Source organism: Cynocephalus volans, chromosome 6 (genome assembly GCF_027409185.1).
Source record: "Cynocephalus volans isolate mCynVol1 chromosome 6, mCynVol1.pri, whole genome shotgun sequence".
NCBI classification, from domain to species: domain Eukaryota; kingdom Metazoa; phylum Chordata; class Mammalia; order Dermoptera; family Cynocephalidae; genus Cynocephalus; species Cynocephalus volans.
The window spans coordinates 98,629,906-98,654,480 of NC_084465.1; the positions used below are offsets into that span (position 1 = coordinate 98,629,906).

Here is a 24,575-nt window from a genome sequence, read left to right on the forward strand (position 1 = left end):
TTTTGTTTTTTAAAATTAAATCTATTAGAACTCTTCCCCTGTCAGTAAAATGTAGATCTGCTTCTTTCTCTTTAATGGCTACATTATATTCCATAGCATGACTGTACCCATAATTTACTTGAGCATTCTTGTATTGATAGGGATTTATTTCCACCTTTTTCCTTGCATATACATCTTTCTGCATATCTGCAAGTGTTTCTTTAGTTTGCATCATTAAAAGTGGAATTCTTACAGTTTCTGTAAATTTTTGTTTTGACAGTTACCACTGAATTGCACTATATTTGCCTTTAAAAACATTTTTTTATCTACCACCTATTAATGTTTTGAGCACAGTTGCATTTTTTACATACATAATAAATTTAAGGGGTAAAGGCATCTTCCTTTCATCATTTTATGTTAACTTTTGTTGTTCACTGCTTTCTCTTATTCTAGGCTCAGCTATCTTCATTTATTACATTCCACTTTTTTCATAGGATAATTACATGTCCTGATGTCCTTTTTCTTCATTTTTATTTTTTAAGCTTCATGACATAAATAGAAGTTAGCAATTTGATTTCCACTGGATGGATGGAAGCCAAGTGTGTAAAAAGGTGTGTGATTGGCTTATAGTATAACCTGGTAAAGGTACCAGTTCCTCTAAATTCTGCAGACCACTTAGCCTGCAGAGTGAAATCACACAATCCGTTTTCAAAAACTATAAGTAACAGCTTTAAATAACACAAGATTTTGCATTTTGTCTGACCATGGGAAAGTTTCTGAAAAGATCTGTCCTGAGTGGGCCCCTCTCCATGCCGCCTTTCTCATGAGGCCTGGCCCAGGGTAACAGTCGTTCCTTTTTCCACCTAAGGGTGCGAGTCCAGCTGCCCCCAACCTCCTACCCCTGGTAAAGGACAGCTCCAGAGTTTTTGTAGAAGTCATACCTAGGCAATATTGACTTCCAAAGGAGTAATAGAGAAACCCTTAGATAATGCTGGCATTTGAAAGATAAACTAATTGTGATACTTAATATTAAAAAAATTTTTTTTTCTTTTTTGAAGCTTAGACATAGATCCAAGTACAAGTGACATTGGTTTATAAAGGGAGAATTTATTTCTTTTTCAACAGATAGCATACCAGTTCAAAACAGTTAAAGGATGTGTGTTTATTTTTCTAAACTCATGATTTGTGCTTATATTTTAATGCCATTTTCCGGTTTTTTCCAAAGTAGAAATGCAGAAAATCCATTTGTTTATTGACAGTTTTGATGAGTTGGATGCTACTTGAGCATATTTTAAGTATGATTTTTCTTCTTTCTCCCAGTTTTCTAAGGGAAAGAAAATCTTAAATGCCATTCCTTGCGCTATTTTCCAAGGTTTTCATGCTTTCTTCATTCTTTTGTTCTTAGGAAGACCCAGCAAGCGCGTCGTGGGCACTATGCAGGGTGGAGACTCCGATGACGATGTGAGTCTCATCCAGCTCCCCTCGCACATCTGTGCTTTCTGGTCCTGGGCTGGTGCTCGTAGACTAGACTAGCCGCGGGGCCACAGCCGGGAGTGTCTGCTCGCAGCCCGGCCCGCAGCTCCAATCTGTGGAGTTTGGCTTCCTGAGGAGCTGGGTGCTCTTCTCTGCTTGTTGATGGCTTGTTTCTTCTCAAATCAATGTGCTCACCCTGCTTTTCCGCCTGCTTACTCTTCTTTCCGTTCTTGCTTTCCAAAGATGGAAGCAGCACCAGCTCTCTTAGGTAAATACACGACTTCCAAGAAGCAGGGTGGTTTGGGGTTTTTTGCCTTGTGTGTTTGTTGATGTATGTCGGCCTGCTCAGGGCCAGCAGACGGCCTCTCCCCAGAGTCGTGCTTCCTCTCTCCCAGGCAAGATGGATCCTGCAGTGAGAGGTGGAATCACCTAAAGGTCCCTGTACTAAGGACAGGGGCCAGCCCTGAGCCAAGAGACAAGAAAGGTTGGGGCTGGGGAGTCATCAGGCCCTCGAACCATAACCTAGACTTGAAGGGCTAATGCTGAGAGGGTCAGGACCAGCCCCCTCTACAGCTCCATTCTGGGGAAGGAACGTGGGAACGGTGCTCTCCAGACTAGGGCCTCGGAGAGGCTGACACGCCAGGCTGCTGGTGCCTTGAGCTTTGCTGAGTGGATGACTAACTGGAGAACTTAACCAGGAGGGGGATGCCAGGGGTCCTCGGCTGTGTTGAGCCGTTGGGTCTGCTCCATTCGTCACTTGGGCCTTGGTTTTTCGTTGCAGTCCCGGCAGTGCTGCCTGGCCCACGTGGTGAAGGGTGACCAGACTGACACCCATCACCGACCCTCCCCATTGGGTAGATGCCACCCATATCTGGAGCACAGCCCTAGTGGCGGCACAGAAACAGAAGTGTTTTCCTCACATTCTTGTACAAAGACTCAACTAACGAACACAGTGGACACTGTTACAGGAATTCATGGAAGGGAGAGGTCAGGCTTGCTGGACAGGGTGCACAGAGAAATCGAACTTGAATTCATAGGAGGTGGTGTGTAGAGAAGTAGAAAAAACACCTCAAAAATACATTGTTTTAGCAAAATAGGGCACAGCCAGTTACATAGCTTCTATGCGTCCATCTTATCTGTCCAAGACAGGAATAGGGACAGCCTGGCTTGGCAGAGGGTGGTGCCTGGAAAGCACTGTCTGGCCTCTCCTCAGAACGAATGCCTCAGTTGTAGGTTAGATCTTCTCCATGCCTTTTTGTCACCTGTTTATTTTAAGAAGGCTGTGTCCATGCATCCCCGAGCACAGTGTTTCATCCTTCAAGTGCTGGCTCAGTCACATAACATATACCTGTCGAGTGCCTGTCACGTGCCATGGGGAATACAGAGGGGGCTAGGCGCAGAGCCCAGGGCCCTCACACGCTTACATTCTTGCAGTAACAACTGAGCAAGTATGTCAGCATCCTCAGTGATAGGAAGGGACATAAAGCAGGTTCAGGGGACAGGGAGTGACAGGGACAGGGAGTGATGTCTCCTATGTGCTCAGGGAAGGTCTCTCTGATGTGGTGACATTTGGGCAGAGACCTGAGTGAGAGGAGGCACTGAGCCTCATGGGTATGGAGAGGGGCACTGGGGCACAGGGACTGTGGTTCTGCAGGTGGGGCGCAGAGGTGGCAGGGTGATGGGGCAGAGTGAACCGGAGGTGAGAGAGGCAGTGGGGGCCATGCAGAGCCCCACAGGATGTGATGAGGACTCAGCATCTTCCCTGAGCGCGAGGAGCAGGTGGTGGCGAATCATGAGCCGGGGGTGCCAAGAGCTGACTCACGTTTGAGAGAAACCAGTTACAGGCATGTAGGCCAGAGGTGAAGGTGGATGAGCCTCAGGTGGTGGCAGTGGAGATGTTGAGAAGTTGTCAAGTCTGGATGTTTCTGAGGTCAGAACCATCAGGTGTTGTTAATGGATTGGACATGGAGTGTTAGAGAAAGAGAAATGCAGGATACTTCCATTGTGGTCTGATCAACCAAAAGCTTAAGAGTTTCCATTTCCTGAGACGGGGCCAAGTTGGAGAAGGCGTGTGGGCAGAACAGATCAGGATTGTGGTTTTGGACATGCCAAGTGTGAGCTGCATGTTAGATGTCCATGTGCCGGTGGTGAATGGCCAGTTGAAATTCCAGTCTAGGGCCGGCCCGTGGCTCACTCGGTAGAGTGCGGTGCTGATAACACCAAGGCCACAGGTTCGGATCCTATATAGGGATGGCCGGTTGGCTCACTGGCTGAGCATGGTGTTGACAACACCAAGTCAAGGGTTAAGATCCCCTTACCGGTCATCTTTTTAAAAAATAAATAAAATAAATAAATAAATAAATAAAATGAAATTCCAGTCTAGAGTTCAGGGACAGGTCTGGACTGAAGGTGGAATGTTGTGAGCCACCCGTAGTCGGATGGTATTTGAGTCATGACAGGGATGTGATTGCTGAGGGGCAGAGAGAAGGAGGAGAAGGGGAAGCCCAGGGTCCTGCACTGCCCCTGCATTGCAGGGTCAGGCAGGGAGGCTGCACTGCACGTGAGGGAAGGGGAGAGAAGGGTGCCAGAAGTACGGAGAGGGTGGATTTAAGGGAGAAGGGGTGTCCAGGGCAGCCCGTGGGTCAAGTGAGATGCGGACTGCGGATTGTCTATTAGATTTGCGTCCATTGAATGCTGCAGTCTTGATAAGAGTGGTCTCGGGGTTCGTGGGGTGAGCGCCTGAGTGGCTTGTGCTTAACAAGTAGTGAGAGGGGCAGGCGGGGACCGTGAGTGAGCTCACAGTTCGCTCGGTTCTGCTCTGAGGAGAACAGAGACACTGGGCAGAGTTGCTGGAGAGGACAGTGGGATTAAGTTGTGGTTTTTTGCTTTTTAAAGAGCTGGTGCCATGTAAGTCATGTGTGTATGCTGGTAGGAATGATCTAGACAGGGTGGCCAGCCATCCTGGCTCACAGGAGATGCAGGACTTGCGGTTTGGAAGTCAGGCTGAGCTGGTCAGCCTGGATCTGGATGGTGAGGGAGAGGGTGTCTTTCCTTTGCCCCTTGCTGCCTGTCTGCTTTCCAGCTCCAATCTGGAAAAAGCCAAAACAGGCCTCCCTTCCCTCTCCCCAAGCCTGTGTCCTCCTGGCTGTCCAGTGGGGGGTCTCTTGGCCCACAGGAGCAAAACAGCTTCCGGTGGCCTTCAGTGCAGATCAAGCACTCCTGAGACGCAGTGGGCAGGTGAGCCCCTGCAGCGCTGAGCTCGGGTGCACGCTGGTGTGTGAAGGGTACTGGTTAGATGAGAAATCTCACGCATGTGTTCCTGCAGCACCAGGTAGACGCTGGTCTCTGCCACGCTTCTGCTTCATGTGGGGCGCTGCTAGTCACTGCACTCTTACCCTTTGAGCTGCTGGAAAAAAGTGAGGCGGGATCTCTCTGGGCACGATGTTGTAATGAAGCAGCCTGTTGCACTTGCTGTCTTTCCCTCTAGGATGACTCGGAGGACAGTGAGATGGACGTGGATGATGAGGAAGATGACGACGATGATCTGGAAGATGAGAGCATTGCTCTCTCGCCGGCTAAGCTCAGCCGAAGGGTCCGGAAACCTGAGCCCTTGGATGAGAGCGACAATGACTTCTGACCCTCTTGCCAAGGGGCCAGGCAGGTTAAAACCCTCAGATTTGTAGGTAAACGTGCAGTTAGAAGGTTAGGAAGGCAATGTATATTTTGTTCACTAAGCCAGCTGGACTCATTGTTCCTGGAGCAATACTTACTTCTGCTTTAGCGTCCTATATTTGTGTTCCACAAAGCTTAAATAAGAACCAGAGAAAACCCTCAAAATGATTTTTTTTCCCCCTTATTTGTCTCCTAAACTTGAAATGTGCATGTGTTTTTAGTAATTCACATCCACGGGACAGAAACCCACAGAGAAATAAGAGCTGACACCGTGTAAGTCTAGGCTGTTGTTACTATGCAGTCCCCTAAGAGTCGAGCAGACCTGGGGCTGGGACTCGGCACGGGGCTGGGACTCGGCACGGGGCTGGGACTTGGCACAGGGCTGGACTTGCAGGGGAACATCTGGCTGGTAGTCACTTGCACAGCTTAGGACATTTACTATACATTGGCTTTTGATCCAGGCTTTTTTGTCATTTTATAGTCTTATTTTCTTCTGCATGCTCACGATACCAAGCATTTAATAATTTAATAACTAACATTTTTAGAAAGGAGTTACATGAAAACCAGCTTTCCTTGAAAATCAGGCAACAGTGAGGCTCCAGGTTATGTCTACTATTCCATTTCCTCTCAAAAGGCTGACCCTCCTCTGGGAGATTCACCTTCAATTAAAGCCACCTGCATATTTCCATGGCTTATACTGAGTTTGAAACTCTGTTGACCCTGGTTTCCCCTTTAGAGATTCCAAACTTGTGGGACAGTGATGGTTGGAACATGCTCTTCCTGCCAGGTGGCATTTCTCTAAAGGAGCATGTTGTCTAAAGTGTGGCGAGACATGAGGTCACCACACAGGGACGAAGGTGGGTCTCCTGCTTTTCACCACTAGAGTGTCTCCTGGGGGAAGGAGCCAATGAAGGAAAAAGTGTCCATACAGGTTCACTTTTCCGATTTTTAACAGAACCAGAGTTGAATTAGGTAGAGCAGCACTGGAAGAATGTCCTGGCTGTGGAATGAGAAGAGGCAGACAGGTTGAGATGGGGTTTTCATTTTTTTTTTTAATGTAAAAAGCATAGAGCAGTTTTCATTTATTTTACAAAGTCAGAAGACTTCTGAAGTTACTCATCATGGTTTTTTGGGGTTTTTTTTTAGCATTTATTGTGTTTATGAAGGCTAGATACTGTGCTAACAACATCATATGCCTCATCTTGTAATTCTCACACAAAAAATTTTTCTTGAAATTTTAACTTCTCAAAATACATTGTAGTTGATTTTTGTATCCCTTTACCCATTCCTCTTTCCCGCTTCCCTCTCTCCCCTCCCCCCCAAAGTTACTCATCTTTTAATAAGTGTATTTAATACCGTGTTTTTATGTTATTAAATAAGGATTACTTGAAAGTATAATTATTTTGCTTATTTGCACCCATAACATATAAATACTTATTCAAGAAAAGTTCACAGGTTAATATGATACATGTAAATTTCAGGAGACTGTAGGACAGTTATTTCTGTCATCTTTGCTTTTCTGTCCCTCCTTTCCTAAATTTTATGTATGAGGTTACCCTTTTTTAAAATTTTTTAATTTTTTAATTTTTATTTTTATTCATTTATTTTTTTAAAAGATGACCGGGGGCCAGCCCCGTGGCTCACTCGGGAGAGTGCGGCTCTGGTAGCGCCAAGGCCGCGGAATCGGATCCTATATAGGGATGGCCAGTGCGCTCACTGGTTGAACGTGGTACGGACCACACCGGGCTGGGGGTTGCAATCCCCTTTCTGGTCAAACAAATAAAAAATAAATAAAAATGAAAGATGACCAGTAAGGGGATCTCAACCCTTGGTGTTGTCAGCACCATGCTCTCTCAAGTGAGCTGACCGGCCATCCCTATATAGGGATCCGAACCTGTCGCCTTGGTGTTATCAGCACCACACTCTCCTAAGTGAGCCATGGGCCGGCCCTACCCTTTTTTTTAAACACTCAATATTCAGTTCATTCACTAGTAATTTGAGATGTGCCATATTGTGAACAAGAATCTGGAAGGGAAATCAGTGTGTTGGGAACCCTGTCACCACTCAGATGCCAGGGCTTCTAGCATGCAGGAGAGTCACTGTGTCGTCTTGGATGTTACAAATTTGGTTTGCCTAAACCAGGATTATATTTTGAAAAAACAAGTAAATATAGTTCTGTTTTTCTCATGTGATGCTTTCTTCTAGTGGGCTTCAACACAGAACTCTAACCTGAGCTACAAGTAACATATCCATAGCTGTAGGCAACAGCTGCAAAGGGTATTTCATTGTTTCACCTACTTCTTGATCATCTTTTATTTGTTGGTTAATTGACTGTGCAGTCTCACCACGGTACAGCACTTCCTTACTTGAGTGGTTTCTGTCAACAAGGAGTGTCATATACTCCATAACTATTATTAATGTGTTTCCGTCATTGTAACAGATCCAGGAGTCAAAAGTGCAAATGCCTTACTACCTGGCACCATTTGGTTTCAGCCAAGCAGAAGAACAAACCTCAGTCCCTAAAGATGATATAATTAGGTCAATGAAAAACTAGCATTTATTTATTATAAATTTATTTTATAAAATAAATTTGGTATAAATTGCTGACAGTTTTTTACTATATAATTAAAGAGCCTCTTAAAATGCTTAAAAATATGTTTATGGACAGAAAATACAAACAATTTTTCAAGTCCTCAATTTTTATTGGTGGTAGCCCACCAAGAACAAAGTCCAAGGACTTCAATGGGGAATCTGAAGAACTGTTTCCATTTTAGCTAGGACCAGAGAAGAAAGACAAGATCTCTTTTTTTTTTTAGCATTTTAAATTAATATCAGTGTCAAATGTCTGGAAGTGGGGATGGCTAGTTAGCTCAGTTGGTTAGAGCACGGTGTTGATAACACCAAGGTCAAGGGTTCAGATCCCCTTACCAACCAGTCTGGGGGCGGGGGGCAGCCGGGAAGTAACGAAGGAAGGCATGTCTATTTAGGTTAGCAACACATTACATAATATCACAGATGTTAGATGGACCCAGGGACACTCAGGTGCTAGATTCCAGAACTTGTTAAATTGAAACAGACCTAAAAGTTCTACCTCCTACCTAGAACAGAAGTCCCTTGTACATGGATATGAATTAAATTCTCTTTTGTCTTGCACTCTGATGGAGTCTGTGTGGGCCAGCTGGCTTTGGTGTGTCCATGACTGTCATCTGAATCCCTCAACCATTTCAGATAGCTTGAAGGTGTGTGATCATTTTTTGAAGACAGAGGGAGGGCTCTCTTTTTCTCCACTGCCTTGGCCCCTGCAGTTTCTTCAGGGTTAGGTTTGTGCAGGGCACAGCTTTCTCCATCATTCAGCTACTGCACTTCTCTCTTTGTGCTGCCCAGCTCTCGCCTCAGGCAGAAGCAGTGCAAACCAGAAGGCAGTAGAGCAACATCTTGAAAATGCTGAAGAAAAAACTATCAATCCAGAATTCTATACCCAGCAAAAATGTCTTTCAAAAAACATAATAAATACTACAAGATCATATTCAGATGTCCCTAGTTTACAAATAATATTCTTTATAGCTGAGTTTCTCCTCCAGTCTAGGGTCCAATCAAAGATCTTTCATTAAGTTGCTATGTCTCTTTAATGTCTTTTCATTTAAAACAGTCCCCAGTCTTTTATGTTTTTCATAACATTGACATTTTTGAAGGGGTCGGGCCAGTTGTTTTGCAGATGTCCCTCAGTATGGATTTTGTCTCATTTTTCCTCTTGATTAGAATCAGGTGAACATTTCTGGCACACATACTGCATCAGTGATGTGTCCTCAGTGCATCACATCAGGGGTACATGGTGTCCATTTGTCCTATTATTGGTGATGTTATCACTTTTGTTAAGTCAGCATTTGCCAGATTTTGGGTTACCTTACTTTTTTCCCTTTGTAAATAGGGATATTACATTTGCCTTTGTGGGATAATAATTTGAGAGTGGATATCTTCTTCCCCAACAGGCTTTCATCCATGGTTTTAGCATCCAGATATTCTTGTCTGAATACACGTTTTAAAAGAAACATTGTGAATTTTCAAATTTAAAAGTGATAATCACTTTATAGTCTTCATGAGCATTTTTCTTGGTTATTTAGTTGATGAGAGCTGTGGTATCCATTTGGATTTTTTTTTTTTTCCCTTTCAACAACCAGACCACTGAGGGAATTTATCCCATGCGGAAACTCAGCTTCTTGTTTTCATAGGGAAGCTGTAACCACAGTAGTGGTTTTGGAAGCCTAACACAGAGTACCATTATTAAGACATCAGCAGTTAATATGCCATTGATAACCAGTTTGCCAGATTCCACAGGACATGTGGCAAATATCGTCCATGTCTTCAAGAGATTTTGTAATGAATAAAAAGTGGTAAAACTCTTGGAGAACTTTTCTGTCTCCAGAACCCTAGAATTAAAGTTTTCATTGATCTTCACAATTGTCCCATAATTTTTCTGTATGTCTGTAAGGATCATACCCCTAAAACCTTTCCTTCTTGAGAAAAGAAAGGTCCTCTCTGTCACCCCTGCCAAACGGATGTTTGTAATGGGCTTGAAGATGGCAACTCATTCCAGAGTGAGGGACAGTTTTAACCAGGAGAGTGGAATAGGGCAGTAATAAAATTTTTTAAAAGTTGGGGCATACAAAGACCTCGGTATAAATAAGCTAGAACCAGCTTCTTACATTGCTGAGCTTATGGGCCTTTGTCCCCAAGTCCCTTGGTGACAGCCCCTTCCTTTCTCTGTGCCATAGCAAAGGATCCATCTGCCCCTGCCTGGACCGATCCTGGATCAGGAGAGGTGCTTGTAGCCTCCTCTGGTAGCGTCTTTCCTCCCTTTGCAGTAGACCAGCTCTCGTGCTGGGTCAGCGTCACTGCCAAGTGGCAGGAAGGCACACCGGAAACCGGTCTTTCTGCTGGAAGGCCTCCTGCTGAGCCTCCACCTGGTCCTCCAGCTCGTTCTGCTCACATTTCAACAGTGCATGTGGGAGCGTTTGTCTTGATAGCCTCTGAGATCATCCTGGCGCCAGATTCCCCAATGTGATTTCCCTGGAGACTGAAGAGAAGGGTTAGGACAGGCTGGAAACCTACAGGTTCCTTTTAGTAGAGTGGACTGTCCCTATGGAAAAGGCAGAACTCTTCACAAAATGTTTGTGCTTCTAGGATCCCTCCCATGGACCAGGCTCAGGATGGCGCCCTCTCAGACTGAGTTTCCCTGTAGAGCTGCTGAGGTCAGCTGGCCCCCAGGATTGGGTGAGAGGTGGGGCCTGACCTGGGAGCAGCTGTAGGGTGAGCAGGGCTAGGGAAAGGGCAGGTGCTGCCTGGCCTCACTCACTTGATGTGCTGGAGCCCATGGTTTCCAGACAGTGCAGTGGCAATGCAGATTGCTCCATCCATCCCCAAGGAATTCTCTTGAAGACTGGCAGAAAAAAGATGGAGACACCACGGTAACCCATCAGGTCAGAGGAAAACACCCCAGGAAGCAACACTGCATCGTCTTGGGGGGCATTAGAGAGGAAGCACCACCACCACTCTGGGTCGACTTGTCCACAGGTATCATAGCAACCACTAGATGGCATTTGCCCCTGAGACTGGAGTGTACAAGGAGCCAGGTTGTCCCAACCACGTGCTGAGGAGGATGGATGACCGTAAGTGCAGATTTTAAGTGACTTATTTCTGACTTAAGCTGAGCAGAATGAACAAACCCAGCTGCAATGGGACGTGGAATATAATAGAACAGTCTGAATTATTTATATTCGGAAGGAAGCAGCTACGGAGGAAATCAGAACATCTTATCCCATGGGGGACAATCCAGAAGAAAAGAAGGTTACAGCTCTGGGATGCAGGTGGGTCTCTACAGCCACTTACTTGAGTCTTTGGAGACTTGAGTTTACCTTCAGAGCATTTGCCAGGGCTTTGGCACCAGCCACTCCAATGGTGTTTCCTCGTAAGCTGTCAGGGAAAACAGGATACCTAAGGCAGAGGACAAGCTGAGAGGTGATAATGATACCTCTTCAGATGGATGTGGGGTTACTTAACAGAGGAAACATCAATCCCAGGAGGTCGGGGTTTAGGGTGGGGTTGGGGTTCCCTAGGTGGTTTGTTGGAGCCTCATCTCTTTTTCCATTCCAAAGAAAGAAAAACTAGGCGGAAACAGGAGATGCAGCTCTCCGTCTGGCAGGTCCCAGTGCACTCAGCAACAGAGGGATCCAGGGATGACACACACACACACTCGGAAGCCTCATAGCTTGAGCTCTACCCCAACCCCTGGGAGTCTGAGTCTTCTCACAGACCGAGATCAGTGGCCACTGGCCACTTTGGGCTCCTAAACAGGTCCTCTCGACATGTTCGGCCTGGGTAAGGCCAACCTGGAGAGCAGGAGCTTAAGGAGAGGAGGGCAGATGACAGTGACTCCGAAGGGAAAGGCAGGAAGTGAGAGAGGAACAGCTGGGGCATACGTGATCTGAGATGAAGGTCGTGCACGTGGTTTGTGAGTCTCCATGGAAACTGGTAACTTTCCCCCCGTATTTATTCATTTTGAATCAATGGCTTTGTTTCTTTGTGCAAAAGACTAGCTGGCGACTGGAATACTTACTCGAGAATCTCCAAGGTCCTGTTCACAGCCAGGGCCTCCCCTAGCGCCTGGGCCCCCTGGGCGCCAATGGAAGCCACCTGGAGACTGGAAGAGGGGTGCAGTCAGCAGGACAGGCTGGGCCTCTCTGGCCCTCATAGCTGCCCTGGCCCAGCCTCTCTCCATTTCCATCACCTTTGACTTAGGGCTGATAGTGGAGACATAGCACTGAGAATGGTTGGCCAATGATCTGTCCTAAAAACACTGCACCTCCAACCTACATTGATGCCTAAGACAGAAACCTGGATGCTGCAGATGGGGAAGGAGAGCAAGTCTCCTGGAGAGGCTGGGAGAGAATGCTTGCTGTACCCCTCATTCTTTCTAGATGTTTAATTTCCTAATTGCTAATGTTAAGAAACTTAAACACACCTTCCTTGACTGGTAAACAAACAAAAAAAAATGACGTTTAGCATGACAGGATGAGGAAGGGGCCGGCTTCCTGGGCTGCTGTGCATGTTGGGGACTTACTAGAGAGCAGTGAGGGCTGTGTTTGCCTTCAGCGCACTGGCCACCGCAGAAGCCCCCTCGTCCCCGATGGCGTTCTCCTGCAGACTGAGCACAGAGTGTGACCCTGGGTGCACGGGATATAGGCCAGCACTCCAGCAAGGACCTGGTGAGTGTGCACCTTCTGGATCTAATCCACAAGACATACACCATAGACATATATACACTCCCAGGGTGGCCCTGGGACACCTGCCCTCCCATGCAGCCATGGCAGCCCATGGCCTCAGATCACCATGCAGAGAGGCTGCGGTCTGCAGGAGTCAGAACCATCAGAAGCAAACAAAAGAAGGACGTGGAAATTACTGTCAACGAGGATGAAGAGAATCAGGTGGGTGGGATCGACAGGACTTGGAGGTGCATTGCAAGTGGGAGAGGAGAGCAAGGTGACATTTCCAGCTCGCACAATTGCTTGGTTGGTTCCATTCAGAGATGGGAACCTAGAGCAGGCTGTCAGGGAGAGAAGGCAGGCCACCTGCAGTACTTGTGAGACCCTGGGGGAAGCAGGTCTGGAGCTCAGGGGAGAGGTCTGGGGTATAGCTGTGGGGTCACTGGGACTCGGAAGGTCATTGGAGTCCTGGGTGAGGAGGAGAGCTCCCAGAAAAGGGATGGCATTCACAGGAAGATGGCCTAGGAGAGCCCTGAGGAACCCCAGGATTTAAGAGTCAAGCACAAGAAAAGAACGAGGAGGACCCACCAGAAAGGGGGTGTCCTGGAAGCTAAGGCAAAGAAGCGTTAGGGCAGAATGCAGATGGGGCTCCAAAGGCTAAACACAGCTACGCTCAAGCCAGCAGTTCCGCTCCCAGGTGCCCCTGCCCAGGAGCAAGGAAAGCGCCATGCGCACCACAGCTTGCACACAGATGTTCAGAGCAGCACTTGTGCATGACCGTCAAGACGTGCAAATAGCCACGTGTCCATTGACTGAGTAGATAAACAGAATGTGTGCATCCATCCACACAATGGAATATTACTCAGCCATAAAAAGGGATGGAGTTCTAACATGTCAGAACATGGATGAACCTCAAAAATCCTACGCTAAGTGAAAGATGTCAGTCACAAGAGACCACGTGTTGTATGATTCCATTCATATGAAATGTCCAGAATGGGAAAATCCATAGTGACAGAAGGCAGATCAGTGGTTGTCAGGGGAGGGGGCAGGGAAAATGGGGAGTGACTGCTGAAGGGTCCGGGGCTTCTTCAGGGGGTGATGGAAATGTTCTAAAATTGACTGGTGATAATTGCATAACTCTGAATATACTAGAAACTAGCGAGTTGTACACTTTAAATGGAGAGGTTTATGGCATGTGGACTATATCTCAGTGAAGCTGTTATTTTTTAAAGCAGATAAGGACTGAAACATGCTGGCCTTAGGGCAGAGGAGGCTGTGTGCTGAGGGCCGTCAGTCTGAGCCCTGTGCCTGGTGGACACCAAGCTTTCAGGTTCCACCGCCCATGCCCCTGCACTTACTCCAAGCTGGCCAGGCTCCTGTTGAGCTGCAGGGCTTGTCCCAGGGCCTTGGCAGCACCGGCCTGGATGAAGTTCCACTGTAAGCTGGGTGGACACAAACACACATGACTGCAAGGCCTAGGGTCTGATGGCAGGGGATGGAAGCCCTGCAGGATGTGGGGGGAGAATTCCTGCCACCCTCATCAGGCATAGTCCCCATGGGTCAGCGGGTACTCTGGTGATGGTGGCCACAGGGACAGGCTCAAATTGAGACTCTCCAAATGACCCATGCACAAAGCACAGGACACCCTGAGGCCCCACCATGGGCACCCACCTCAGGAATGAACACGGAGGGCACAGCGGGCTTGGGCAGGTCCCCAGACCTTCAGTGGGGAGCCTCAAAACCAGTCTTGGTTTGACTGTGGCCCTGCAGCTATGTGGAGGAGTATGAGGCAGGGAGCTGTAGACTCACTGAAGGGATGTGAGGGTGCGGTTTTCTCTCACTGCCACCGCAATGGCCTGGGCGCCCTGGTCGTGCAGGAGGTTGGCTGTCAGGCTGGGAGGGAGTGAATGGGAGCAGATGAGCAGAGCAGAGCTTACGTCTCTGGAGCATGTGCATGTGTGGCATGTGTGGCATGAGACCTGGGCTGCTGTCTGAATACTGACAACAACACCAGGCTCAGCTCTGTGGGCTCGATGGCAGGTCGCACAGCCAGGATGGGGGGTGGAGCTGCCTGGGGACGTGCTACCCCAGGGGCGTCGCCCATGTCAGCTCTTAGAGTCCCCTCTCACAGGCTTGTCATCACTATAGAGTGAGGTAGGCAGCATGGCACTGTCCTCATCCTCGTGGTGTAATTTATGCCACACTTGTGTCTCACCAGACACCAGGTCTCCTGCCCACCTCCTCCCCAACCAGGTCTTCTCCAACCTTGTGAAAGGGCCAGGGTACCGGGGGCCCATTACAACAATGTCCACCCACCCTGGGCTCCAGTGGGCAAGGCCATGGGCATAAATAACCCTTGGGAAGCTCAGTCTCTCCCTACCCCCAACCCCTGCACCGCCACCTACTCCAAGTTCTTGAGGGTGCTGTTGGTGCAGAGGGCGTGAGCCAGGGCCCTGGCTCCCTCTGGGCTGATGGAGTTCTCTCGCAGGCTGAGGAAAGAGAGAAGGTCCTGAGCTTCTGATGGGCACAAGGGGGCCCTGGTGGAGACAAGCACAGGTGTTCAGGCTTTTCCAAGCCCAGGAGACGTCAGGCGGGCTCTGGGCCTCCTGCGCAATCTGGACCGAGGTGTGAAGGAGTTTGTTCCAGCAAGCCGTGGCTCCAATGGCTGGCCACCAAGTGTCCCTGCTTTAGGACCATCGACAGTATGAGAAAATCCAGGAGGAGGAGGACAGGACCACAGGACTGCAGAGGTGTGCAGGTAAGAGACAGGCAAGCAGGTGGAGGCTCCTGAAGGCTCCTGTTCAGGAAGGGAGCAGCAGCAGGACCCGGAGGGCTCCCGAGGGAGCAGGAGGAGGGACAGGCTGCCGGGCTGCAGGACCAAGGATGTGCAACCCCAAACTTCCCCTAACATGCTGCCCAGCACCAGCCTTTCCTTCAAGTCCCAAAGTCCCTGCAGATGCCCTGTAAAAGGGACGCCTCAGTTGGGAGGGAGGTCAGGACTCACTTGAGGCTGAGGAGGGTCTGGTTGGCGCAGAGGGCCCCCATCAGCACTGCCACTCCTGCGTCGCTGATGGAATTGCTCTGCAGGCTGCGGACAGAAGACAGGACACCCATGGCGAGGCTGTCCCAGGACATGGAGGGAGCTGCCCCGTCCAGCCTGGGACCGCAGGCACTGGGTTCATCAGGGATTCAGGAGCCCTGGGGACAGGTGGCCCCCCACTCTGCTCTTCCCCATCCCTCTTTTCTCTCCTATCCCCCACCTTCTAGCCCCTGCCAGGTCGGGGCAGGTGGGTTTAGCACAGCAAGCCCCAGAGTTTAAACTGTCGATGTGGGTGGCTCCAAACAGCCTCTGAGCAAGGCTTGGGTTTGTAGCCCCAAGAGAAAGTGGCGCAGCAGAGTCTCCCTGGTGTGGGACTGCACTGAGCCCCACCCCCACTAAGGCTGCTGCAGCTGACTTCCTCTCCAGCCACCTGCACCGGCTTCTCAGGACACTCAGAGCTTGTCACTCTGAACACTTCAGAACCAACCCCAACCCCTACTGTCCAGGGAAATGGAGCTCATGGAGTAGGGATGTGGAGGGGGAAGACTTAGATCAGAGCATGCCTAGGGTTGGTGTTAGTAGGTGCTGACGGGGAAGTGGCCCTGGCTGGCAGCCCTCCTGCAGGGTGGAGAACCCAGGAGGAATCACCACCCCAGGAGGGTGGCCAGGCAGACTCACTCCAGGCTTTCCAGGCCCCGGTTCACCTTCAGGGCCTCAGCCAGGGCCTGGGTGCCTTCATCGCCAATGCTGTTACTGGAGAACCTGCAAGAGACAGGATGTGGTGAGCCGGCCTCCCTGGGAGTTAGGGCCCAGGGAAGCCCTCAGGGGAGGACTGTTTTCTTTTGCCAGCTGGGAAGGCAATGTGAGCCTGAGAAGGTCAGACTCACCCAGTCCTGGGAATATGGATCTCTATTCTCTTGATCCAGTGCTGTGGAGTTCAAAGCCAGCTGTCATGCACCTACACATGCATCTAGCCAGCCAGCCAGCAGCAAGCCATCAGTTCATCCACTCGCCCCACCCTTCATCCATCCATCCATCCATCCCCAAGCTCATAAATATTCATGATGGGCCGGGCATTGTGCTGGGCACTGAGGATGCTAAGCTAGGCCTTCTGCATTCTCACATGAGCTCTTTCAGACTCCTGTTCTGCTTCAGGGCATCTGCCATCCGCTGGGCTCCCATGGGCCCAATGGTATTCTTCTGCAGCCTGTGGGAAACAAGACAGTCCTTTAGCAAAGATGGCCACAGCCATTCCCAGGCCGAGGACAGTCTGGGTCCAAGGTGGGAGGTCAGAGACAGCGAAGTTGCCCTTTCCATTTATCACAGCGGGGGAGAGGGGTCTCCAGGAAGTGTCTGCAGATTGTTGCGATGCGATGCTAGCAGACTGAGGTCATTATGTGGGTGAGTAGAGGCAAAGACAGCTGGGTTCTCCCTTGTAAGGAAGAGACCAGCGGATGCTGATAATGCCCAGCAGCCTCCCAAGTGGGGGCTTCACGTACAAGACCTGCTGGCCCCTCACCAAGCTTTCTACCTCCCATCTGGACCAGCCGTCAGCCTGCCTCCACCATGAGAAGCCTCCCTAGGGACACCCCCGCTTGGGTTCCTCTTCTCAAAAAGCTACTTCCTCTTATACTAAATCTGGTGGAGGAAGATAGTACAGGACCCTAGAGGGACAGGCAGGACAGGACCTCTTCTGTGTGAGGCTAAATTCAAATCTTAAAAAAAGTAATTTTCCCTGGTTCCAAAAAGGAAAGAAACACCTCTGTCTAGGTCCCCCAGCACACATACACATTTACCTAGAGTATTTCTTTGGGAAAACTTGAGATTGCAGGTCTTTCTCCGCCCCTTTGAGATATATGTAAAACTTTTTAAAAGCTAAATCATCCTTCTGCCAATTTTATAGTCTAGGAATGCCTTTTGTAAGGGACTTGAGGCCATCTCTTTGAAATGTAAGCATCAAGGAAGAGAGTGTTCCTACCTCCTGTCTCTGTGGGAATTAGCCTAGGCTCCAAGATGTTAAGTACCTGCTTGTCCTAAAGACATGAGAAATTTTCTTTTTCCTTTGGATAAAAGCATTTGGGAAACACAGATGGTCACCCCAATTATCAGGTGAATTTAGGATAAACTAAGGGTGCTGTCAGGTCCTCTCACTGGGGGACAGGTTGCCATCTATCTTGAGATCTGCCTGGCTGTAGAAAAGGGTGAGATTTCTTTTTGTCTTTGCAGTCTTGCTGGTGGATTGCCTGTGACGCACACTGCCATCAGTTTAACGCTTGCTCAAGAATAAAACTGTTGTGTTCTCTCCTACATTTGTGGAGAGGATTTTCTCAGTTGGTAGGAGGTCTTACTTTTATTTCCCCAACACCCCTTCTCTGGAAGAGCAGTGGGCATCATGTTTTTCCGGGAGCCATCAAGATGGGTCAGAAAGCCTCAGGACCTCACCCCACCCAGGCCTCCTTGCAGGCAACAGGCAGAGAGGCCCCTGGGGGATGGGGGAGGCTTGCCCACTCACTGCAGCACGGAGAGGGTCCGGTTGGAGGTCAAGGCCTCAGCCATGGATTTGGCCCCGTGATCCCTGATCGTGTTGCTCTGGAGGCTGTGGAGGCAGGAAGAGGCTTGTCACCCACCGAGCAGTGGAGGGCACCAGGCAGCAGCCTGGATTCTCATGGCAGGGGGGTTGGGGGGGTACTTCCATGGGGCAAAATGCCCCAGAGCCACCAAGGCCCAACGGAGGTCATCAGCTGATCTCACTAAGAGGGGCTCTTGACCACTACACACCTTCACTGCCCACCACGCAGAGAGAACAATCAGCCTTCCTGCCACTGCCCTGGGCTTAGGTTTCCCTCTGAGTCTTGAAGCACCCACCTACCAACTGGGAACAAGGTGCTGTGCTTGTGGATAACAATAACAAGGTCATCAGTAGTCCTCATTACAGCTAAAACCCGAGGTACCCAACTGTGGGCGAGGATGTGGAGAAACTGGAGCCCTCACACTGCCGGTAGGTGTGTAAGATGGTCTGGCCTCCAAGGAAAACAGTCTGGCAGCTCCTCAAAAGGTTAACAGAGAGTTACCATGTGACCCAGCAATTCCACTCCTGGGTATGTGCCCAAAAGAATTAAAAACAGGCACTTGAGGGCTGGCCCGTGGCTCACTTGGGAGAGCATGGTGCTGACACCACCAAGTCAAGGGTTAAGATCCCCTTACGGGTCATCTTTTAAAAAAAACCAATAAAAACCAGCAGCATTATTTGTAATAGCCAAAAGGTGTCCATCAAAGCGTGAATGGATAAACAAACTGTGATCTGTTCATGCAGTGGAATGTTGTTCAGCTGTGGAATGGAATAAAGTGCACAGTACAACTCGGATGAACCTTGAAAACTATTCTGAGTAAAGGAAGACAGATGCAAAAGGTCTATTTTATGATTCCATTGATATGAAATGTCCAGAATAGTTAAATCCATAGAGACAGGAAGCAAACCATACCAATCCATAGGTACCTTCTGGAAGGTGGGCTTTTCAGTGTCTTGGAAAACACCTCAGGGGAAAATCGACACCATGGTTTGGGGATTTCCCACTTCAGCGGAGGATGGGAGGTTTTCCTAACAGACTACAGACCCTTCCATCTTTACAGACTCCTCTCTTACTTCTCTGTCCCCTGCTCAAGCCATCAACATGCGCAAAGAGTAGGGAAGAGCTAGAACGTGGAAACTGGCTTAGGATACAGGATTCCCTGGTTCCCGCCCACATGGGAGCTGGTGTCTCACGCTCACCATCTTGAATCCCCTCCCACTCCACAGGTGGCACCTGACAAGAGGGTTTTCTGGGCCCTCTCCTGGGGGCAGCAGGACAGGGGAGCAGGTGACATGTACCTCAGAGAGGTCAGAGTGCGGTTGATCTTCAGAGCATCTGCCAGCGCCTTGGCCCCTTGTGGTCCGATGGAGTTAGCATGGAGACTGGCAGAAGGAGGAGAGAAAGGACCGGCCTCTGTCGTCTGGTTCCCAGGAGGGAAGGAGGAACTGGAGGACAGCGGCCTTGAAGTCTGTGCTCCTCAAAGGGAACGCATCAGGGCTGGGGATTCCATGTTTGGTGGAACTGGGGCAGAGATCCCCATGGGGTGAACAAGGAAGGAGTTTCCCAAGACAGCCCCATGTGATGGGCGAGGGAAAGCCGGGCCCGCTGGCGTTGAGGCCTTGGGCCAAGGGTGGCGATGAGGAGGATGGTAACCCCACATTCAGGGCTGGAGACCTGGGACTTCACCAGGTGAGGGACCGCAGCCGAGGAGGGGCCATGACATGGCTTGCTCAACTATCCCACCAGCCACCTAGGAGATCCTGTGGTCAAGGGGATTCTCACTTCTACAGGAGCCCAGAGACCTTGGAACCTGCTCTACATGAAATATAGACATCATGCCCAGAGGCTACCCGTGTTCTGAATCTGGCGACCCAGTGAGGGATGGATAAGCCCCCAGTGATTTTCCAGGAGGGTAGGGGACTACACAAGATTGCTCACAACTCCCTGCTCCAAGGGCCAAAATCTGGCCTTTGGTGTCCTACTTACTCCAGAGTGGTGAGACTTCTGTTGACCAGGAGGGATCTGGCCAGAGCTTTGGCCCCTTTGTTACTGATCTGGTTTTCAGCCAAACTGTGCAAGGAAAGGGAGAAGAACAGCTAAATCTCATCGCCTCCTCCCTAGCTCTGTGCCCATGATCCAAACCCCGAGGCCTCCCCAGCATCAGCAGGGCCAAGACAGGTGGAGGTGAGGGGACCCCTGGAGCAGAATGCCAGGCACAGGAAGCCCCTGAGCCTGGGCAAGGTAGGTCCAGAATGGGTGGACAGATCCTCCCTCTGGCAAAGGGTCCCAGGGAAAAGTTTGGCCAGAATCTAGCACAACAGTTTCCATACAAATAGCACAGCAAAGACTGTGCTAACTGGCTGGCTGTCCAGTTAGCTCAATAGGTTACAGTACATTATAACACCAAGGTCCAGGGTTCGGATCCCCATACCAGCCAGCTGCCAAAACAGACAAAGAGTCTACTGTATGGATCCCAGCCAGTGGGTGCTGGTACACTGACTCTCAGGAAAAAGCAAAATACAAAGAAATTGATTTTGTAGCATTTGCCAGTTTCCATGGTGTAAATACTCCCACCATAGTCAGGCACCCCCAGCTTGCAAAATGCTTGAAGATTTAACAATTGGCTCTCATGAACGGGCACCACCTAGTCCCCACTCACTGCAGATCCTGGCCCCTTCTCTAGTGCAAAACAGCAAATGTAGCGTGATCACAAAACTTACTTTAAAGTTAAGGATCGCCATACCGGCCAGCAGCCCCCAAAAAAGTTTAAAAAGGTACAGCTATATCTGCCCTGAAAGGGTGATTCCAGGAATATGCTGAGGGGTCAACTCCATGTACCCAATTTCAGAACTGGCAGTTGTGGCGTTCTTTGCAGTTTCGTAGGCATTTTACACCACAGGATTCAGCTGTCCAATTAGAATCCCCAGGCGGGTGCCTCTATGTTCAGTGTCTGAACCCCACCTCTTCCTACAGACAAGGTACCCGAGCCTCTGGCACTTTCTAGAATGGGCAGAGAAGAGCAGACTGCATCCCGAATCACATGCTTTGAGGACACCTGTCATGGAGGGCCCCACTGGCCAGCTAAGCAGAGAGGGTGACAGGAAGAGGCTCGCGTATCCCACAAGACAGGAGGACACCCAGGGCAGGATCCCTGGGTCAGCGTTACCTGAGCTTCTGGATGCGACAGTCCTTCCTGCTCAGTACGCTGCCCAGCAGCTCCATCACGGTGTCCTGGAACTGGTTGGTGTCCAGCCTGGGAAGGGGAGCAGTGACGGTGAGTGGTCCCATCGCCCATGAGTGGGGAGGGGGCCGGAACAAGGCTGGCATTGGCTGTGGAGACACCCCGTGCCTCCTCTCCATCCCGCTGTGGCACCATCTGCGCTCAGCATGCCCGTGATTCTCTGACTTTTCCTGCGAGAGTAAACTGCGGGGCTTGGTGCCCGTGAACCCTGGGGTTCCCTCCCAGAGCCTGACTTGTGTGGCCATCCTCCCACAACCCTGCTGCGTGCCTCTGCGGGACACTGCGTGCTAGCGCTCCGGCTCCTGAGCACACACAAGCTGCTCTTAGGTCCCCAGTGACCCTCGTCCTGAGTGCTTCCGTCCTTGCCTGCTGGGGTCCAGAGCAGTGCAGAGAGGAAAGGCTGAGAGCAGACTGGACACAGCTTTGGCAGCACGGGGTGGCTCAGGGGGGACTTTGGGCTGAATTGTGTCCCCCAAAAAAGATATGTTGAGGTCCTAACTCCCAGTGCCTCAAGAACGTGGCCTTATTTGGAAATAGGGTTTTTGCAGAAGTGATTAGTTAAGATGAGGTTGTCTGGAGTGGGGGTCCTGTAACCCAGGATGCCAGTGTCCTGTAAGAGAGGAGGGCACCATGTGAAGACAGAGACACAGAGAGAAGACGGCCACATGACGATGGAGGCAGAGACTGTAGGGATATGGCCACAAGTCACGGAGCCCTGGGAACTCTAGGAGCACTGACAGCACCAGAAGCTAGACAGGCAGGAAGGAGCCGGCAGGTTGCAGAGGGAGCGGGCCCTGCTGACCCCTGGATTTCAGCCTCTGGCCGCCAGGACTGGGCAAAAACACATTCCTATTCTTCTAAGCCACCTAGCTTGTGAAACTTTGTTACAGCGGCCCCCAGAGATTAATATGAGGGGCTGATCAGGGGAGGATCCCTCTCAGGTCCTTCCACTCTCTCCTCTGCCCACATCTCCATGCCCCCCATAGTGTGCCCACCTGAGGCTCTGGCAGTAGAGCAGCTGAGGCAGCAGGCTCTGGAGGACACCCTGGCTGAGGCACAGGGACAGGTTGGCCTCCCAGGCGCAGGCATCAGACACCTGCAGAAGGTAGGCCAGGGCGGCACGGTGCGGGGGGCTGGTCAGCCCAGCCAGAGCCCTGCTCCCCATGGCCTCCTGCACGCTGCGGGCCAGCTCCGTGTGCTGCAGCTCATGTAGGCAGTACAGGACGTTGACCGCCCGGGCACAGACTGCAGCATCAGGATGCAGGCAGCCTTTCAGGAGCTCAGCCGCCTGCACCCGGTAGCCCTGGTGCTCGCCTCGGGCCAGCAGGGAGCCAGCCAGCAGAGCGTTGACCCTTGGGGACAAGAGGCCCGAGAGGAAGCGCAGGAAAATGTCCAGCCTCCCGTCCTCGGCCTGCATGGCCCGCTGGGCTGCACTTCTGAAATGCGTGAGGAAGCCCAGCCTGGGCCAGGACACGCTGCTCTCAGTGAAGAGGTCGAAGATGGCTCTCTTGGATGCACTATAGTAATAAACAGCTGCCACAAACTCCTGCAGGGACAGGTGGGTGAAGCAGAAGGCGGTGGAGGAGGCCAGTGTCTCCTCCCGCTGCAGGAAGCAGCTGCACAGGGTACCCTGCAGCAGAGCGAGGTCCACGCCAAACGCCTTCATGTCCTGCTCATAAAACACGTACTTCCTCTTGACTAGCCCATGGAAGGCCAGCCGGCCCAGCGTCCCAACCATCTTGCGGCTACCATGCGCCACCTGTTCGATCCGTGGGCTCAGTTTGCCTTTCTCCTGCCCCTCCCCGCCCAGGGCCATCCGAAAGTACCAAGAATAGAGCTCACACAGGGTTCGTGGAGGCCACAGCTCCATGTCCTGGGGCCCCGGCCTGTTGCGGCACAGGTGGCCCAGCACCGACCCCGTGAGCCTGCAGAAGGCTGGGACCGTGCACATCAGATACAGGGCCCTGTCGGCCTGCACCTGGCTCAGGACCCAGCCCACAAGGATCTGGTCCTCAGGAAACATCTTCTCCAAACACGCCTTAATCTCCTCCTCGTTAAAGCCCCGGATCTCAGTCATCCGGTCCACCAGGCCGCCCGGGATCTGACCAGCTGCACCGGGGCGGGAGGTGATCCAGATGGAAACTTCCGGAAAGAGGTTGCCACGGATGATGTTGGTGATGAGGTGGTCCACCTGGATCTCCTTCTTGGGGTCCATGCAGGCCATGGTGTTGGAGAAGTCTAGAGGCGTCTTACACTCGTCCAAGCCGTCCAGGATCAGGAGGGCCCTGGCCAGGGCTGCCACCGCTAGGCCAGGTTCCCCGACGTGTGGAAAGATGGAGCGGACGAGCATGTCGGCTGACAGCTTCTCATGGGTGTTGAGGTCCCGAAAGGTCAGAGGCAGCACCAGCAAGAAGTCCTTGCCGACCTGCCCTTGGGCCCAGAGGCGGACAAAGTGCCTCACCAAGGTGGTCTTGCCCATGCCGGCCACCCCGATGGTGATGGAGACGCGGGGTGGGATGGACACCCGGGAGAGAGGCAAGAAAAGCCTGTCCAGGGCAATGGTCCTGGCAGGGCGCTGGCCCCCCCGGGTGGCCTCCAGCTGCGTGAAGTCGTGCTCCCTCAGCTGCAGGTCCGTCAGGCCCTCCACCAGCAGGAGGCTGGTCAGCCTGTGCCAGGAGCCCCCCAGCTCCAGGCTGCTTCCCGCCCTGCTCAGCAGGGCCTCACGGAGCCTCTGTATCCTTGTGTCTGCAGGACAGCAGCCGGGGGGAAGGTGGGTAAGGGACAGGTGGGAGGGAGAGAGAGCCCAGGCCTACCCCTCCATCTGCCTCCCGGACTGGCCCTACCATTGCTGTGGGGTCCCAGCGGGGTGTCCGGCATCTTGTTGGGTACCTGCAGGGCCTGGGAGCCCTGACCGCCCTTCCCGGCCAGCAAGTCCATGAGGGCTTTCACTTGCTCTGCTGGAGAGCCAGAGCCATGGCCCTGGCCGGCCTCCCTGCCCGTCTGCACCTCCTGCTTCCTCATGGAGTCTGAGGTTACCACCTGGAGCTGCGAAGAGAGGCCCGAGCCAGCTGCCTATCTGCTGCACTCCCATCCAGTGCCCAGGGACAGGTGAGCGAGCCCCAGGAATGGGGCCAATGACCCCCCTTTCTCCTTCCCTACCCTGCCCATTGGCCTGGCCCCCAGGAAGGGACTCGAGGGGCTGTTTGGTCCTGGATAGTGAGAACGATCGCATGGATGCAGGGGCCAAGCGGGTAAGCACTGGGACTCTAGGCTCGGACCCCGGCTCCTCCATGTACCAGCTGGGTGACCCTGGGTGGGCTGCGTCACCTCTTTGCATCCTG

General features: G+C 51.2%; 2 protein-coding genes across 3 annotated transcripts in view; one reads left to right on the forward strand and one right to left on the reverse strand.

Annotated features, from left to right (window-relative positions):
* Positions 1 to 7,673, forward strand: part of CLUAP1 (clusterin associated protein 1) — a 32,580-nt gene extending 24,907 nt beyond the window's left edge. For both annotated transcript variants that reach the window (XM_063098857.1, XM_063098858.1), the window contains exons 11-12: positions 1,385 to 1,440; positions 4,940 to 7,673. In XM_063098857.1, coding sequence (XP_062954927.1) covers positions 1,385 to 1,440; positions 4,940 to 5,089 — 206 coding nt within the window. In that variant the 3' untranslated portion in view covers positions 5,090 to 7,673. The remainder of the gene's footprint in view (positions 1 to 1,384; positions 1,441 to 4,939) is intronic.
* A 2,434-nt stretch (positions 7,674 to 10,107) lies between these two features.
* NLRC3 (NLR family CARD domain containing 3) lies at positions 10,108 to 24,258 on the reverse strand. The gene is made up of 17 exons (XM_063098855.1): positions 24,078 to 24,258; positions 22,230 to 23,979; positions 21,160 to 21,246; positions 19,980 to 20,063; positions 19,292 to 19,375; positions 17,936 to 18,019; positions 16,547 to 16,630; positions 16,102 to 16,185; positions 15,388 to 15,471; positions 14,789 to 14,872; positions 14,193 to 14,276; positions 13,742 to 13,825; positions 12,242 to 12,325; positions 11,738 to 11,821; positions 11,011 to 11,094; positions 10,478 to 10,561; positions 10,108 to 10,198 (listed from the first exon to the last, which is right to left on the reverse strand). The coding sequence occupies exons 1-17, from the start codon at positions 24,253 to 24,255 to the stop codon at positions 10,108 to 10,110; spliced, it is 3,198 nt and encodes a 1,065-aa protein (XP_062954925.1). The 5' UTR covers positions 24,256 to 24,258.
* Between the last annotated feature and the right edge of the window lie 317 nt (positions 24,259 to 24,575).